Raw genomic sequence first — 19,279 nt, forward strand, 5'->3', positions numbered from 1 at the left:
ATCAGTATCCTTCCAAAGATACTGGAAACATATAAACAATTGTACATATTTCCCAGTTTTACCCAAGCAGTAGCATGTACATCATGTTTGTCTTTTTCTCTTAACTGTATCTTGAAGTTATTATACATTCATCTACAAAGAATTTTATCAATGTATAATTTATTTGTTTTTACGACAAAATAGTATTTTTCTATGCACTACAATTAATTTTAATCAGTCCTCTATTGATAGATATTTAAGGTTGCTTCCAACTTTTCTCTCTGACAAACAATGCTGCATTGACTGGATATGCCATTCCAATTCTGTATGAACAGTTCTTCAAATAAATTTCTAGAAGTTTAAAGTATTTATATTACCATTTTGCCTGTAAAGGCGATTTTTATTTTTTTATTTTTTATTTTTTTTTTGAGTTGGAGTCTCACTCTGTCGCCCAGACTGGAGTGCAGTGGCCGCTCCCGACCACCGCAGCCTCGACCTGCTGGGCTCCGGCGATCCTTCCGCCTCAGCCTTCCGAGTAGCTGGAATTACAGGCATGCGCTACCACGCCTGGCTGATTTTTTGATTTATTGTAGAGATGAGGTCTTGCTGCCCAGGCGGGTCTCGAACCCACGGGCTCAGGCAATTCGCTCACCTCAGCCTCCCAAAGGCACGGGATTACAGGCTGAGCCACCGAGCCCGGCTTAAAGGCGATTTTATATTGATTGGTTGAGAATGGCAAAGAAGCATAAAAGGGGATGAGAGATTAAAGGTGTGAAGAAATAATAGTGAGCAAGAATGATTATAGTAGGAATGATATTAAAGTGAGTTGGGAGGATAGGAATGAGCCTACAGCCAAGAGAAAGGAGAAAAAACTGGCAGGTTTTGTGGATGTACATACATGGAGTTTATATGTGATTAGAATATATGATTATTTTTCCAAGATCCTAAAATTTTTATTCTTAAATCTGTATTTGAACTTAAGCACATTTTAACATAATGCTTTGTCATGAATTCTTTATATCTTTAAGAGAAAATACCCTTGCTATTTTCATTTCAGTTTTATATTTAGCATTTATTGACCAAGATTTAATCTTTTTATGCATAACTATTTTTTGTTTTTAACTTGAAACCTCTCTTTCTTTTTTTTTTCCCCTCAGCCCTGGAAGAAAGCGAGACTTTTCTCCTGTTCCTTGGAGTCAGTACTTTGAGTCCATGGAAGATGTAGAAGTAGAAAATGAAACTGGCAAGGATATATCCTTTGCAAAATATCTTGTTCTTTAGAGAGCTTATGATGTGATGCTAAGTTAAAAGATTTGTGTTGTTTCTAAGATGTTCTTTATTCCTGCTGTGTATTTCATTTTATTCCCCCCGCTATTCTTTATAAAGTATTACCTGTGGGTCCATGTCAGTATCTTTCTTGGCTATAATAGTCTAATGCATGGAGAAGGGATTACTAATTAGATTCCAGAAACTGATATACTGTATCTCTTAAGGGCCCAGGGGGCGATTTCATGAGTCAAATATGTTGAGCTGGTTTCTCTTCTGGAATCCAGGGACTATGTTCTCACTGGGACAAAGGGAATTTGCTTTTGTTTTTTTTCATTGAACTGGTTTCATGCTTCAAAAACGAAGGGTTGGTTTGCAGAAAAGTTTATTTAAGTTTGTTACATTTGGAAGTCTGCAGTTTTCATATAGGTCAGTGCTGCCTGAGTTTTCTAGGCAGTATTATTATGATTAAATAATCAAAACTACAATGAGCAAAAACCTGGATATGTTATCTTTAACTATTCATACACTTTTCGAGTTTATAAGAGTGGTTCAGAGGGTCCAGTCCTGCTCCTTCTGCATGGAGGAGGCCATTCTGCCCTTTCCTGGGCTGTGTTCACAGTAAGTTGTTGATAGTAGAAGTTTATGTTAGCACTGTCTAAGTCAGTTAACATATAGGGACAAATCTCTGAAGTTAAAACATTTTGTTTACATAGCTGGAACCACAGGCATGTACCTTAGGGGATGTTTTTTGAAGGAACAAGTAACACCAACACATGCCTGTTCCGAGTATAGCAGCTGTAATGTGCACTGGTTGCCCTGAACCAAGGTTAGAGCCTCCAGAAATGGCTCATGTACCATAACTTGCCTAGCTCTTCTCAAAGCTAACACACTGTCACAGGATGGGAGGCTAACACATTGGAGACATGGAATGAAAGAGATGTGTGACTGGGGAAAGAAAAAAGACACTATCTTAATTGGCATGTCACATTCACACAGCTGTACCATAATTTGCTAGGGGTGGTGTCTACAGGCTTTGCCTCATAAAAAATTTGGCAAAAAGTCATGAGTGAATAGGAAATGCTTTTTTTTTGCAAAAATAGTATTTAATGGGTCACAAGATTATATAAAATTTTGATGAGAATTCCATATATAGGCCAGAGGTAGCCTCACTATATTCTATGAACTTTAGAGCAGTTCCCCAGGACTCTAGTGCAAAATCAGGGCTCATGTTACCTGTCTGAATATTCAGGTCCTCAGAGAGGAGGGATCTAGGTAGGGCTAGAACAGACTTCCCTGAAACAGCATGAAACAGCAGCTCTATCTTTTGACATTAAGGGAAGGAACAATGAAGTAGGAGTCAGATGTGATTTCTAGTCTTGATTTTAACCAGTATTAGTCATAAGAAGCTATTTAAGCCTTTGAGCAAGCCACTTAAGCCTTTACTCTCCTTAGCTTTTAAGATTTTGTTAAATATTATGTAAAATAATGACTATGAACTGTTTGTAAATTATAAAGACTTATGTAGCTATTATAATCTATCTGTTGACATACATGATATTATTATTATTATTATTTTTGAGTCAGAGGTGTCTGTCACCCAGGCTAGAGTGCAGTTGTAGGATCACAGGTCACCACAGACTTGACCTCTTGGGCTTAGACAATCCTGAGTTGCTGAGACTATAGGCACGTGCCATCACACCTGGCTAATTAAAAAAAATTTTTTGTGTGTGAAGACAAGGTCTCATTATGTTGCCCAGGATGGTCTTGAACTTTTAGGCTTGAGGAATCTACTCTCCTAAGCCTTCCCAAGTGCTGGGATTACAGGCCTGAGCCACTGCACCTGGCAATATTAGATATTTTTATCCCATAGATAGAAATAATGAAATAAAATGCAAAGTGCCTGGCACATAGGAGTTGATTGAGAAATAGCTGCTGATGTTATATTTGTTGTCATTGTAAAGGATACTGCTAGTTCTTCTTTTACCAAAGTATATTCTACAAATTACTAATTCCATGAAAATTAATGGAACAGGCATTTTTGTGATTAAATTTGTTTAAGAAATAGTACATACAATATTCTCTTACACCTCTCTTGGAAATTGACCCTACATAATAGTATATTTTAAAGGCTCTAATGTGATGTTTTAAATAGATCTACTTAATTATAAGTTTGTCTTCCAAATGTATTTGACCACCCAGTTTCTTTTTTCTGAAACACCTGTTAGCATCCTACACCTTGTGAAATTCTGTTACAGATATATCATGATATCCCATTTGCCTACCTGGTTTACCCTGTAAGCCAGAGAATTATCTACTGCTCAATTGACTTAATAATAGCTTGGACTTTGGTTAAATTTTCCTGGCCTTTTTTTGTTGAAACTGGGTGGTCAAATGAATTTAGAAGACAAGGTTAAAATTAAATAGATCTATTTAGAACATCATCTCAGAGCCTTTAATAATATATTATTATGTAGAGTAAATTTCCAAGAGAGGTGTAAGAGAATATTATATATAATATTTTTGTTGTTTTTCCTCACAGTGAACCAACCAACTGAATATGTTTATATGTGATGATACTTTGAAAATAAAAATGGATACATAAAAGTTAGTACTCTAGCAATTGACTCTAGAGATGAGATTTTCTCATGCCACTGGAACATGTCTATGGATCCAGAACTCAGTTATAGCAAGCATCAGCTATGACAACAGCAGGAATAAGCCCAAGTACCTTATAATCATGAGAGACAGAATGTGCCTCAGACTTTCACCCATATAATAATTGGTAAAAATAAAGCAGCAAAATAGAAGGAGAAATGAACTAGCATTACAGAAGGAAAAGTATACTGAAGCCAGAAGAAGAGATGGGCAATTATGGTTGATGTTTATGATATTAGATCATGGGATCCTTAAGAATAGGAACTATATCCTATTCACTCTAATGTATCAAGCACACAGGGCCTGTCATGAATTGATACTCAATAATTATTCCTTGAATAAGTTAATACCATCCCTGAGCAATTAAGAAAAGGTTAGATTCTGTTCACTGTATTCTAAGAAAGCAGAAAAGTATGTAATTATTCTAAAGGCTTTATCATGTGACAGTGGGTCATTTACATATGACTGATAGGTAAAGAAGTTGTCTAACATAGTCAGAAAAATCTCAAACTCCAGGAGACACAAGGACATGAAGAGACAGTTTGTAGGGAACAGACAGACATGGGGAACGTTCATTCTCCCTAGTAATCAGATGATTCATAAAAGGTATCATTTTATAACATATCAAATTAATAATGCTTTTCAGTGAATCCTCAGTGTTGACCAAGCTACCAGAAAACAGATACTTTTCAGACACTGCTGTTGGCGTTGTAAATGAATAGTGCTCTTTTGGAAAATAATTTAGCATTGTCTTTGAATCACCAAAATATTTATACCATTTGACACAGAAATTGCACTTCTAGATTTCTAAGTTCCGAGGAAATAATGCCAAATACAGGAAAAGCTACTAATAATAATCTCAATGTCCAATATTAAGTAAATAGTTAAATAAACTGAACATGCCTATAAGACAGAATATTATGCAACCTTTTAAAATAATTTTCCTGGACACCATGGAAGAAAACTTATGAGTAATTTTTCCTTAATTTTCTATTTTCTAGGTTTTCAGTTGTATGTTTATTTATTACTTTTATAACATTTATTTTTTGATTTACGGTCTCACTCTCACCCAAGCTTGGAATGCAGTGGCATAATCATGGCTCACTGCAGACTCTACCTCCTGGGCTTAAGTGATCCTTCTGCCTCAGCCTCTCGAGTAGCTGGGACTACAGGCGCACACTACCATGCCTGGCTAAATTTTTTATTTGTTGCAGAGGCAAGGTCTTGCTGTGTTACCCAGGCTGGTCTCAACTCCTGGCCTTAAGTGATCCTCCAATCTCGGCCTCCCAAACTGCTGGGACTAAAGGTGTGAGCTGCCACACATCGCATTTTTATAATTTAAAGATTGTTTTTTTCCTTTAATGGAAACTATTTTCAAAGGAAAAAGTCTATATTCAGTTCTGGATCCCATAGGTTAAAGAGAGATTGGCAAACTGGGACTTATCCAGAAAGGAACAGCCAGGGTTAGAGTACTTGGAAGAGTAAAGAACAGTTGAAAGAACTGAAAGTGTTTGGCTTGAAAAAAAGAAAGACTTGAGAGAACATGGTATTTGTTTTCAACTGTAATAGAGAAAAAGTTGCCACATATTTTAAACATTTACTGTGTACCAGGTACTATGCTAAGTGCTTAGGTACATGATCCCATTTAATTTTTTTGTGATCCTACGAGATTGAGCATATGAAGACTTTGACATTTAGAGAAATTGCCTAGCCGGTGACAGCACCAAAACTCAAACATACCTGTATCTGACTCCAGTGTCATGTTTTTTTGAAGACTGGTTTTATGCTGCCTAAAGGGAAAGACTCAAGGCAGAAACCATTAAGACCTATTTTTGATATACATAAGGCAGAACTTCTAAAGATTAGGACTATTAAAAAGCAATCCAAGCCCTCTGCAGAGGAAAAGTGAGCATCATCTCACTGGAAGGATCTGATTGTGAATATATCCTTTAAAGTTCCTTCTTGTTCATTATTTTGTAAAATCCCTGGACCTAAGTAGAACTCCTTTTCCATCTATTGTTTTGTGGTTTGGGGAGAGAAAAAACCCAGAAATCTAGAAATTCACCAGAAATCTATCAAGAGAAAGGATTTCTGTTTTGGCTTTAATAACAGAAAACAAACTATAAAACACTTGGGAAATCTTTAAAATCATTTTTTGGAATGATCAAAAAGTATTTAATTGATTGGGCTCAGTGGATCAGGCCTGTAATTCCCATACTTTGGGAGACTGAGGGGCATGAGGATTGCTTGAGGCCAGGAGTTCCATATCAGCCTGGGCAACGTAATAAGACCTCTTCTCTACAAAAATTAAAAAATGAAAAAATTAGCCTGGTGTAGTGACATGTCCTAGCTACTTCAGAGACTGAGGCTGGAGGATCACTTGAGCCCAGGAAGTCAAGCTACAGTGAGCTATGACCATGCCACTGCACTCTGGCCTGGGTAACAGTGTGAAACCTAGTCTCTTAGGGGAAAAAAAAAGACAATAAAACTTCACAGAAGAATTTAAGGAAAATCTGAATAGAGAAGTAAATCCTGTTCCTTTATGAATCTAGCTAACCTGGCTAAGATCCCAATAAGCTTTTTCATGAAACTTAATTAACAAACTAAAATTCACACAAGAATAAATGCCTAAGGATAACCAAGAAAATTTGAAATGAACAAGAGAGAGGTCATTTGCCCTCTCAGATATCAAAACATTTTCTAAAATTCTTATCAAATAATAGTAGTGTATTGTCAGAATAAGAAATAAGCCCATATATAAAAAAGAATTTAATATACTGTGAAAATAACAATCCAAATGTATTAAAGGACTGAATTTTAAAAGCAAACCATAAGCATATTAAGATATAACCTTGGGACAGACCTTAAAGTTAGCCAAAAGAAGTAAAAGCCATAAAGGAAAGATTAATTAATTTGACTTTACTAAACCCAAAACTTCTAAAATATGGATTTGTTTCTGGCATTCAAAGCTTTGCTATCACCATAATACGTAAAATAACTCCTGTACATTAGCAGATACCTTTTGGGAACAAACAGCAGAGTATAGTGAAATTTCTTTCCATTGTTGCCTTTAAAGATATTCATTACTTAGAGCAATAAAAGTAGAAAAAGATTTGATTTTCCAGGTGATTTTTTTCAAATGTGATTTAAGAATTTGACTTGTTTTGTGATGTATTTTGACTGTTATATTGGTAACTTACTTTGGTTCTAGTTCTGTTTTTACTGCTAACTTACTATATGACCCTGGACAAATAATTGTCTTCCTCTTGGCCTCAAATTTCCTCATCCATAAAATCTAAGAGTTAGATAATTTTATTCTTAAAAGCCAAAAAATTTTGGTGACATTTACTAACACTAATTGTGATATATTATTGTCAAATAATCTAGTTCAGTTGAGGAAGAAGATCCTGTTATTTCTGGTTTCTTTAAACCTCTGTAAAATTGTACCTCCCCAATGATATTATGATTTCTTTTCCAATACATTTTTATTTAACTGTGGCACAAGCTTGCAGTACTTCAGTGTCTTTCTTAAGTGAGTCTTTGGTAGATTTCATGACTTGTACTACTTTCAAGATTATTACATAATTTAAACGTCATGTTTGTGTGCTGTCCTGAGCCAAGATATAAACTGACTCACATTCCTTACCCTAAGGGATTGTGTCTTCAGAGTAAGGAAAAGATATCCAAGAAATATGGATGAAAACCATAGATAATAGTAGAACTCAGAGGGCCACTGCCTAAAGGTACTCACTCTGTATTTCAGGAAGGAAAGAATTAAGAGTTAGAGTTAAGGTTGAAAGAGGGATTTAGGTAGATACAGCTATATTTTGAAGTTGACAAAACCCCAGAATATGGGCCAGAAAAGCAAAGAAGCATCATGCTTTCATTCTGTTTAGAAGTGGAAAGTCTTTTTTTTAATTTTGGGAGGGATTCTTTGAATTCTGATGGTAATTCATTTAACAAAGTTACCATTGGTAATTTGTCAAAATATAGTATCCCAAATGTATCTTACTGCTTTTCCTTTTCCTCCTAGGCAGCAATTATTAGTAGAGTTCAGTGTAGGATTGTGGCTTTAGATCTGCGAAGTCATGGTGAGTAAAGTTCTTAATTAGCCATTAACTCAGTGACATTGTCACCAAACCTCTCTGAGTAGTCTTAACTATTACAAATTTCATTATGGCCATAAAATAACCTGGTCTATTCCATTTGGGCATTTTGGGGGAAGTCCTAGCTTCTATTCTTTATAAATGTGTTTGTGTATATATATATTGTTTTTATATACATTATACATTTTTATATATTTATAAGCTAAGAAAATGTCCCTTAACTAAATTAATGTGCCAGTAATATATAAGAAATGTGCATAAATCTTTAGTAGGCTACTGTAACCATCCTCCCTCGACTAACTATAACAATGTGTCTGTAATATGGGAAATCCTTGCTAAACCTGTCATATAAAATTATAAAGTCCCTATTTCATTGTCCAAAGGTGAGATTTTAAAAAGAGAATACTCTTGCTTTTATAATTTCTATCCTTGGGAAATTTATTTTCAACATTTTTTTTTTTTTAGGTGAAACAAAAGTCAGGAATTCTGAAGACCTGTCTGCAGAAACAATGGCAAAGTACGTAACCAAGTATTGCTTTAACATTGCCTGGCTCCTATCACTATTATAAATAGTATTTTAACTTTATCACTCTCCTGACGAGATTGTCGGATGATAATTAACACAGACAAGAATTTACTTCTAGCTGGGCTCGGTGGCTCAGCCTGTAATCCCGCGCCTTTTGGGAGGCTGAGGTGAGTGAATTACCTGAACCCACGGGTTCAAGACCCACCTGGGCAGCGAGACCTCATCTCTACAATAAATAAAAAAAAATCAGCTGGGCGTGGTAGCGCACACCTATAATTCCGGCTACTCAGAAGGCTGAGGCGGAAGGATCGCCAGAGCCCAGCAGGTCGAGGCTGCGGTGGCCGGGAGCGGCTACTGCACTCCAGTCTGGGCGACAGAGTGAGATTCCAACTCAAAAAAAAAAAAGAATTTACTTCTATTTTCTTTCCTCTACTTTTCCTTACTATTTAATCTTGAAAGAAACCTCCATCTTTCTTGATACATCCAGTGTGATGGTCTTGAAAATTCTTCAAGGCAGTTTAGTTTGTGTAGACTTTTGGAAAGTTTACTTCTGTTGATGGAGTTGAATAGAATCTATATATCTATCTTAGATCCAAAGTAATTATCTGCAAGAGGCCTTGGGAGTATGCTCTTAAGGTATCCTGCCTACATTCTTTGTCCAGTGTCATAGGAAGATGAGAAGAGATTATTAAAGAATAACTAATTATGCCCTATACTCTGGCCTAAAGTAAAAAAATGAATATAGTATATACTAGTGGCTCTCAAACCTGCTCACTCTTCAGTACTACTTAAGAAGTTATTAAAAATACAGGCCAGGTTCAGTGGCTTAACCTGTAATCCCCGCACTTTGGGAGGCTGAGGCGAGTGGATTGCCTGAGCCTACGGGTTCGAGACCCATAAAGGTACTTGGGCAACTTGGTGAGACCTTATCTCTACAATAAATCCAATAAATCAAAATTAGCCGGGCGTGATAGCGCGTGCCTGTAGTTCCGGCTACTTGGAAGGCTGAGGCAGAAGGATCTCCTGAGCCCAGCAGGTCGAGGCTACGGTGACCGGGAGTGTGCTACTGAACTCTAGCCTGGGTGACAAAGTGAGATTCCAACTAAAAAAATACCCCAAAAACAAAAACATAATTTGTCCCTACTCTAAACCTACTAAATTAGTATTTCTTGCAGTGGGATCTGGGCATTTGTATTTTGCTAAAGCTCTCTAAAGGAATCTGTTGCAGCCAGTTCTATGACTGGTGTTTGGGAACTCTAACCTATGGTGTACGCAGAATTATTCTAATTACTCTGCTTTAATATATGCTCTCAAGTATATGGTCAACTTTGGCCAAAAATATCTTATCTCCTCTTACTTTAGCAGCTTTAATCCAAGAGCAAACTATTTTTCCTTTAGAGCCCAAACTCATATGGCAATAATTTTATTACAGTAGATATTACCTGTGAACTTTTTATCTGACAGGCTTTATTAAAATGTAAACTAAGCATTTATTAAGAATCAATAATTAACCATAATTTGTTTAATTATTTATTGAAATTAATCCACATTAACTCTGTAATATAGATATTATACCCTTTTTACTGATGAGGAAACTGACTTATATAGGTTGAATAACTTTATGAGGATATACAGTCAATAGACTGAATTTGTGATCATTCAACTATAGTGCTTAGAGAAAGAGAGAGAGAGGTGAGTGAGAGAGCAATAACAATGTATATAGTATGAATGCTATTCTACCCAATGAACATATGCCTGAAAACCTATGAAAAGAGAGGCAGTAATCTGTTTCCCACAATTATTCCTGCTGCCTTTGTAATAGTAAAGGAATATATCCTAAAATAGTTAAGCATGTTAGTGATTCCTGTAAAAAGATTAGTGGATGATTTTTAAGGTTTTTTTAAGATTTTTAAGGTCCAGGTAGCCAGACAAATGGATGATGGCTTGGTTGACACTCTAGGAGGAACTGAAGAATTAACTGAGGACATTAAGGAAACTGCTAGTAATAACGTTTCAGTCTAGGTCTAATCAGAGAGAAACCACAGTACTTTGAATAGGGAAAATTTAATATAAATAATTATTCACTGTAACATTGGTTTGGAGGAATGAGGTATTGGCTTGTAAGAAGTAAAGAAAATTCTAAATGATATAAGACTAGCAGATGTAAATAACAGTCACAACCCCCGTGGGCTGAGATAGCACACCCAGGGTTGATATCTAGACCTTGTTGGAGCTGGCATGACCATGGCTTACTGAAGATTAGAACCTGCTAGAAATCTGCCCTCTGGGTTTCAGGGAAAGCTATTCATGGGGAAGTATCTCCCCAGAGGCACTCTGCTACAAAAACATTGGGTGGGGGACATGTGGAATGCTGGAGAAGCCAACCGAGCTGCAGGAGTTGGGCACTGGGAAAGCTGTGTCTCTCTCTAGCATTCTTTGTTAATGTAGCTTAACACGCCTGCTGGCAAAGAAAAATATTTAAAACCTCAGATCTGTTTTTCTAGAGCAGACAGTAAAGGATAAATTGGAACAATAAGTTGATAACTGGCACAAAAAAATTTTTTTAATGATAAAAATCATCCGTGGTAGATGAACATTATGACCAAAAATCAGAAGGACCAGCAAATTAGAATCTTGCTGAAATTATTCAAGCAATAAAACATTTGTGTGATTTCTAAATTCAGTCACTCTGTGAAACAGAAATCTCAAAATGAGTATATTTAATGGGCAGTTAATGAGAGTTTTCAAATAATACTGATGGTACAGTTTTTACCTTGTATCAACTGTAGAACCTACATAAGAAAGTATGTGAAAGAGCCAAGATTTGAGCTCAGGTCATTTTGACATTCCAATTCCTGTGGTACACTACACTGGTTCTTAGAATATGAACCTAGTAAATCCCCTTAGAAAGCATTTATCAAAATTATGATATATCCAGTTATAGACTAGATTTGTAGGTAAGCCCTGCTACCTCTCATTGTTTTTTAGAGCCAGAGTCTTACTCTGTCGCTCAGGCTGGAGTGCAGTGGCAAGATCAAGGCTCACTGTGGCCTCTGCCTCTTGGGATCAGGAGATCCTTCCACATCAGCCTCCTGAGCAGCTAAGACTATAGGCATGTGCCGGCATACCCAGCTATTTTTAAATTTGTTTGTAGAAATGGGGTCTTTCTATGTTGCCCAGGCTGGTCTTGAACTGCTAGGCTCAAACAATCCACCTGCCTCAGTCTCCCAAAGTGCTGGGATTACAGACGTGGGCCATTGTGCCTGGCCCCACTACTTTATCTTTATTTTATTTCTCTGGATTTTCTGGACTTGTCTCAAGTAAGGTAATTGGTGACTGAATAGTTTGCCTGACTTTAATAATAAATTTATCTTGGTGGTAGATGATCAAGTGATCAATCATAATCATCTTTTACCCTGGGTAAATACACCTTTCCTAAGCTTAAATATGATATTAAGTTGGTGTGTTTCAGACTCTGTCAGCCTTTGTGCATGAAGCAGATAGCATAGAACCCCTTCAATTCAATTACTGTGTATTTTAAGGGCACCTAGACTGTGGTACTCTTCTAAAGGATCCTCTTATTTTACTCATTATATCTATTACCAACCAAAAGTTTCTTGGAATTGTTTCATTAATTACACTGGAAATTACATGTTGATGTTTAACACAAATGTTCTAAACTTTAGTCTTTTCTTTTTAAAAACATTGCCCCCAAATTCACATTCAGTGTAGTTTTAGATTAATTGAGCCTACAATTTTTTTCTGAACTGCCATTTTGATATATAGAATTAACTTTGGAATACTGTCTGTTTTTATTTTTCAGAAACTATATGTAGTTTTCCTCTTGTTACTTACTCTGAAGATCAGGTATTATCTAATCTTTGTTCCTGATGTTTTCCAGTAGTCTTTGAGCAAAGGCATCATGGAATTACCCTGAATCCACAGTGCCCTACGCCAAGGGGAAACGGCTTTAAATATGCTTCAGTATTTAAAGTAGCAGGAAACTGCAGCTCTTTTTATTTTTATTTTTATTTTTTAATTGGAATCTCACTCTGTCGCTCAGGCTGGAGGGCAATGGCATGCTCACAGCCACTGCAACCTTGAACTGCTGGGCTCAGGAAATCCTTCCGCCTCAGCCTTCCAAGTAGCTGGAGCTACAGGCATGCGCCATCACACCCGGCTAATTTTTCTTGATTTATTGTAGAGATGAGTTCTCGCCAAGTTGTCCAGGCTGGTCTTGAACCCTTGGGCTCAGGCAGTCCTCTCACCTCAGCCTCCCAAAGTGTTGGGATTATAGGTGTGAGCTACTGTGCCCAGTCGGCTCTTTTTACTTTGGTAGAGATGCAGTAATATTTTTATAGACCCAATGCGATTAATTGACTTGGCCAATTCTTGTGGTTGGTAAAGGTACCCTTAGTTTCATCATCTGTAAAATCGTATGACAGATGCTTCCCAGACAAGGCTATTGAAGGATTATGTAAGATGATATTATAGGAAAGTTCTTAGAACGTAATAAATATTATTATAGTACTGAATAGATATTAGTTCTCTTTTTTCTCTTCCTTTCATTTTGTCTTCTAGCGAGAATTTTTTGTTAGTATGGAAGCTGCACTGGTGTCAGAGAAGCTTGGACTTTTCACCTTAACTATGTTTTTGCTTTAGATGACTGCCTGAACTGCTTTACTTTCCTAGACTTAAATTTAACTTCAAAAGAATATTAACCTATTATTTGTTTTCACTTATAAAATTTGGTGGCCTCCTTATCTCCCATCCAGATTGTCTACAGATGCTGTGGCTACCCTATTTATACCTGTCACTGTCGTATAAAATTTAAAAAATTAATTTCTGCAGAATTAATTATACCACTTGCCTTTGGCATATGAATATTGTAGAGATCATTTTTGAATGTCTGTGTCCCTGCATTGACACTTGCTATGTTTGGTTAACACTGTGTGTTTGAGATATGTAGTGACACTCATCAAGGCAAAACTGCTTTTGAAGTTGACTCAGGCACTCCCAAAAGAAGGCAGTAGAGTCAGTGAGTCTCTAGACATCCATCTTACTGTTTTTATCCCATCTGTTGCTATGCCAGGAAGGCCTCCATGCAAATAAAAACCAGAGTTCACTCTTTGGTTCTTATTTTTGAAGCTTTAAAGTTTGACTTTGTAGCTAGGTATGGTGGCTCACACCTGTAATCACAGCACTTTGGGAGGCCAAGGCAGGAGGATTATTTGAGGTCAGGGGTTCGAGTTCAGCTTGGGTAACATAGTGAAATCCCACCTCTATAAATACATACTTACATGCTTAAAAAATGACTTTGTTAAACAGATCTGCTTATAATTTAAAGACTAGAACAGAATCCAATAAAAATTAGCTCTGAATCCTTTTCTAATTTCTCACTATACTTAACATTAATGTTCACCCTTTAAACAACTATACATGAGAAATTGTAAATACTCAGTTATATATATATAGCACTTTACTCTTTCAGAGTTATTTGTCATTCACTTCTCAGTTACTCTTTAATTTAGAGCAGTAAGTGATATTCTTATCTTTATTTTATCAATATTGAAGCTCAGTGTCTGAGAAATTAGTCCAAGATCACATAGTAAAAAATAAATTGGTCATTTTGTGTCTCCAAATTTTACTACATTATAATGTTTAATACATTTGTTTTCCTGTTTTATAGATGGGAAACTTGAGACACAGAGTAGTTAGATGATTCTTCCAGAGTTTCAAGCTTAGGTTCAAAATAAAGGTATATGTTTATGTAATTGTATTATATGTGTGGAATCATGAAAGTGTGATATAAAGGAAAATTAGAAAATGTGGGTTCTTTGTCCTTAACCTGCCATTTATCAGAAGAACTAGATGTGTGCATACTTGTATAGATACTGGGGCATGTTAGGAGGATGGTATAGGTAATTTTATAAGATGACCTTGTAAACTTTTATAGTCCCCAAGACTATTAGTTACAGACCAAAGGAAGGAACTGGGAAAGGAAAATTTTTAAAAATTTGTTGTCAGAAGACATTCTTAACTTTTTTTTTTCTTCTTTTCTTTGTAGAGATGTTGGCAATGTGGTTGAAGCCATGTATGGGGATCTCCCTCCTCCAATTATGCTGATTGGACACAGCATGGGGGGTGCTATCGCAGTTCACACAGCATCATCCAACCTGGTGCCAAGCCTCTTGGGTCTGTGCATGATTGATGTTGTAGAAGGTAAGTTTTCTTAGCACTGACCAAATCAGAATCACTGACTTGTAAAAGACATCCATGGTAGATTTATTACCTTGTTTTAATTTATTGTTGATTTCACTTATCTTGAAGTATATCCCTCTGTCTTTGTATCTTTTTAAAATTTACACTATATAATCATTTATCCATGTTATCAGAAACTCTTCACTAACATATTTTTATAGCTGCATATTTCAATCATATGTATTTCACATAACTTTATTTAATCATTTTAAAAGAAACTACCAGCCTGGGCACGGTGGCTCACGCCTATAATCCCGGCACTTTGGGAGGTCGAGATGGGATGATTGCTTAAGGCCAGGAGTTCAAGACTAGCCTGACAGCATAGCAAGATCTCATCGCCAAAAAAACTCAAAAAGAAAAATTAATGGGGCACAGTGGTACATGCCTGTAGTCCTATCTACTCAGGAGACTAAGGCACTTGAGCCCAGGAGGTCAAGGCTGTGGTAAGCTGTGATCATGCCACTGCAGTCTAGCCTTGGCAGCAGAGTAAGACCCTGACTTAAAAATAAATGAATAAATGAATAAATAAGAACCTACCATGTCTTTTATGACCCAGCCTCAGAAGTCACACTGCTGCTTATTCAAGTCAGCCCTTTCAATGTGAGGACATGACACAAGAGGGTGAATACCAGGAGGCAAAAATTATTAAATAGGACATCCTTATGCTGGCTATCACATTAGTGTTCTGAATTTTCTTAAACTGCATCTTTATTTCTCCCCAAGTATCACTAAATTATGCTGTCATTGTGGGCAGATGTATAGTTGACTCAGTAAGTGTAAATGCTCAGAATTAGTTAAATCCTGTGATTAAAATGTTTGCTTAATATCTAGGTACAGCCATGGATGCACTTAATAGCATGCAGAACTTCTTACGTGGTCGTCCTAAAACCTTCAAGTCTCTGGAGAATGCTATTGAATGGAGGTAACCCATTTATTTCTAATGTTTGATTGTAGCTTTCCTTTTTTGTCAGCTCAAGCACCAAGTTCAAAGGAACAGAAGTTTAGTTTCTAAGCTGAATAATAGCATGTGAGGAAACATTAATGTAAAGAGCAGACCTTTTTTCAATATTTTTAATATTTTAGATTTGGCCCAGTTGTCTAAAGCCCATTCTTTTTTTTTTTTATTATAAAGGTATGGGGTACAATTCATGGTTAAGTATACAAACATTGATTATGCAGGTACCCTTGTTGATGAGGTATGCCCCTCCTTCCCCTAGCAGTTTCCTTCAACTGTCAATCCCACCTCCCCTCCCCTGACAGTTTCCCACTACTGCCAATAGCTTTCTTATAGTATTAAGAAAGGTCCGTAAGCTGGGCTCGGTGACTCAGCCTGTAATCCCAGCGCTTTGGGAGACTGAGGTGAGTGAATTGCCTGAGCCCGCGGGTTCGAGACTCACCTGGGCAACTTAGTGAGACCTCATCTCTACAATAAAATCAAAAAATTAGCCGGGCATGATAGCACATGCCTGTAGTTCCAGCTACTTGGAAGGCTGAGGCAGAAGAATTGCCGGAGCCCAGCAGGTTGAGGCAGCGGTGGCCGGAAGCATGCCACTGCACTCCAGTCTGGGTGACAGAGTGAGATTCCAACTCAAAAAAAAAAAGAAAGAAAGAAAGGTCTGTGAAGCCCATTATTTCTATATTGTATATACTATAGTACCTCCTGAAATCTTAGTAATTATGGATCATCTGTTGTCTAGCTATTTCTGCTTCTAAGATGAGAGCTTGGATTAGGTGGTCTCTAAAGCCTCTTGTACCTCTCTGATGCACTGTGGTTCTAGATTCACTTTCTGTGCTCCAGATAAAATGATGGAGAAACAGAAGATGGGTATAGGTTCCATTCCTCCAAATTTATTTGCATTTTATTTAGGTAAATGAAAGTTCTATGGGTAAATCACTTTTATAAAAACCACTGACAAACTGGGTGTAGTGACTCATGCCTATAATCATTTTAGGAAGCTGAGACAGGAGGATCCTTTGAGGCCTGGAGTTTGAGACCAGCTTGGGTAACATAGTTAGACCCCATCTCTTAAAATTAAAAAAAAAAAAATAGCCAGGTGTGATGGTGCTTCCTTGAGCCCAGGAGTTGGAGGCTGCAGTGAGCCATGTTCCCACCATTGCACTCCAGCCTCGGTGACAGAGCAAGACCCTGTCTCTTAAACAGAAACAAGCAAATAAAATCACTGACAGAATTGGCTATGGCTTCCATTTAAGTAAAGGTATGAGTTTATTTGTTAATCAATCATTTGATTAAGTATTTATTAAACACTTAGTGCTAAAGGGTAAAAACTCAGAGATGAGTAAAACACTGTCATCCCCCGCAAGGTCAGTCTTTGGATAAATAACCATCCTATCTTTCTACCTATTCTTCTAACTCCATCTTCAGTCCCTTCTTCAGGATACTTTTTCCAACTCCTCCAAGCCACCCAGATGACTCTCAGCAAAATTGCCACAGACCTTTAAGTCTATATTATATTGCACTGTTTACCCTTTAAGTCTTCCAATCCTCCCTTGAGGATATGCTCATATTGTTAATTTTCATTGTCTGTCTTAATGTCCTTTCTGCATCATAAGGGCAGAAGCTATTCTCTATTTCTTCATGTAGCAGATAGCATACTGCTGGCTGTCTTAGCAGGCAGAACATGTCTGTTAACTGAATCAGAAATATCAAGTGAAAGTTTAGGATCTGATGAACACATCCTAGGGAGTTTTCCTAGGACAAAGGGTTTCATGCTGGAATGTAGCTTGCCAGAATGATATTTGTGTTTTGTGAGGTTGCTTCTATCACCCCTTGTTCACTACCATGACACAGGATTCCTGTTCTCACAGGAGCAGAAAAGATTTCTCAATCTTAGCTCATTCATGACTACTGATGTGAATTTACATCATTCAAAATTCTATTTCTGTTTGCTGCTGACATGAATTCATGCCATTCCAAATTCTCTTCCTGGTTGCTGCTGATGTGAATACATCTTTGCAAATTCTGTTTCTGAGTGCTACAACATTGTCATATGTATGTGAGACTGGGTTAGGGTTATCAGGCAAGGAGAGAGAAAGTTAATTGAGATAATTATCTGATATCAGCTGTGCAGTGTTACTGATTTGCATAGTTGGTAAAAATTGCAAGTTGTTCATTATTTTGTTGCAATTAGTGTTGTATACTTATATTTTTGGTATTTCAGGGCTTTCATACATCAACGTTAAAAATAATTTACCATAATTATGGAAAATGAGGAAATACATGCTGATGAGGTTTCTGAGGTCGAAGGTGAATCCAGTGAACTTGTGACCGTGAGACAGATAGTGAAATAATGATGCAACGTAAATGAAGAAATATAACGCAGATAATCTATAACAGTGAATCTAGTACTGGTGAGAATTAATCAGATATTGACTGGACAAAATATGTTCCAAAAAGAAACTTAGTAGTGTTTATTGGTAATCCAGATGTCAAAGTATTTCCAAATGATCCTCAAAGTATAAGTGAAAAGTTGTGGGACCATTTGTTGGAATGATTTTGTAGAAATGATTGTAACTGAAACTAAACAGGTATTATGATCAGATGTACCACAGTTATAAATGTCCAAAGAAATTTAAAAAGTGGAGCAATACTATGGTGTCCGAGATGAAAAAATTTCTAGCATTAAATATTTTGATGAAACAAGTGAAGAAAACACAATACATGATTTTTGGTCAACACGTCCATCAATTGTGATGCCTTTCTTTTCAAAAATCATGACATGAAATAGAAAGAATTCATAACACCTCATCGTGGAAGACTGTCTTTTCATGTTTTTAATCCGAATAAAAATGCAAAGTACAGAATGCTAGTCAGAGTGGTTGTCTGAGGCAAATACTGGATATGTCTGCAACTTTCAACTATATTGTGAAAAAGGTGACAATTTAAAAAAGACCATTTCAGTGCTTAGTGAGAGAAGTTTGTGACAACCAGCTTCAGGTTTTTTTTATTTTCACCTGCTCTCAGTATTAGGAAAGCGAAAAATTTACTGGTCGCAAATGTGTTAGGCAGCCACAACATTGAAAATGCAGCTGCTGCTAGCTTGGCTTGTACTTCAGGTGCCCTCCCTGCTTCCATAGTAACAACCAATGAGAAAATTATTCTAGAGTTGGTTGAGTTGTCTAAAGCCCATTCTTTTTCTGGTATTTTAAAATTTATTCGGTAGGCATTTTTTTTCCCCTAGTGCCTAAGATACGTCAGTAAGAGCTGGGGGTGAATCAGGCTTATTTCCTATTGTAAAACACTGGAAATACAAACAAGTAAATAGAGAAACAACACAAAGAAAGAAGTATAGGGGGTGTAGAAGGGTACCAATACAGCCTGGTAGGCCTTCCCTTAAAGGAGAGTCTTGTTTCTTTTTTTTTTTTCTCTCTTTCTTTTTTTTTTTTTGAGTCAAAGTCTCACTGTTGTCCAGGCTAGAATGCAGTAGCACAGTCATGGCTCATAGGTTACCACAGCCTCAACCTC

The 19,279-nt window shown here is 36.8% G+C and overlaps 1 protein-coding gene across 2 annotated transcripts in view; it reads left to right on the forward strand.

Annotated features, from left to right (window-relative positions):
* The window catches only part of PPME1 (protein phosphatase methylesterase 1), a 65,071-nt gene that overhangs the window by 22,165 nt on the left and 23,627 nt on the right, over window positions 1–19,279 (forward strand). For both annotated transcript variants that reach the window (XM_021706038.1, XM_008072277.1), the window contains exons 2-7: window positions 1,137–1,230; window positions 1,774–1,866; window positions 7,937–7,994; window positions 8,475–8,526; window positions 14,603–14,757; window positions 15,628–15,718. In XM_021706038.1, coding sequence (XP_021561713.1) covers window positions 1,137–1,230; window positions 1,774–1,866; window positions 7,937–7,994; window positions 8,475–8,526; window positions 14,603–14,757; window positions 15,628–15,718 — 543 coding nt within the window. The remainder of the gene's footprint in view (window positions 1–1,136; window positions 1,231–1,773; window positions 1,867–7,936; window positions 7,995–8,474; window positions 8,527–14,602; window positions 14,758–15,627; window positions 15,719–19,279) is intronic.

This window comes from Carlito syrichta, unplaced genomic scaffold, assembly GCF_000164805.1.
Source record: "Carlito syrichta isolate Samal-C Ts95f unplaced genomic scaffold, Tarsius_syrichta-2.0.1 Scaffold315077, whole genome shotgun sequence".
Classification (NCBI taxonomy): Eukaryota; Metazoa; Chordata; class Mammalia; order Primates; family Tarsiidae; genus Carlito; species Carlito syrichta.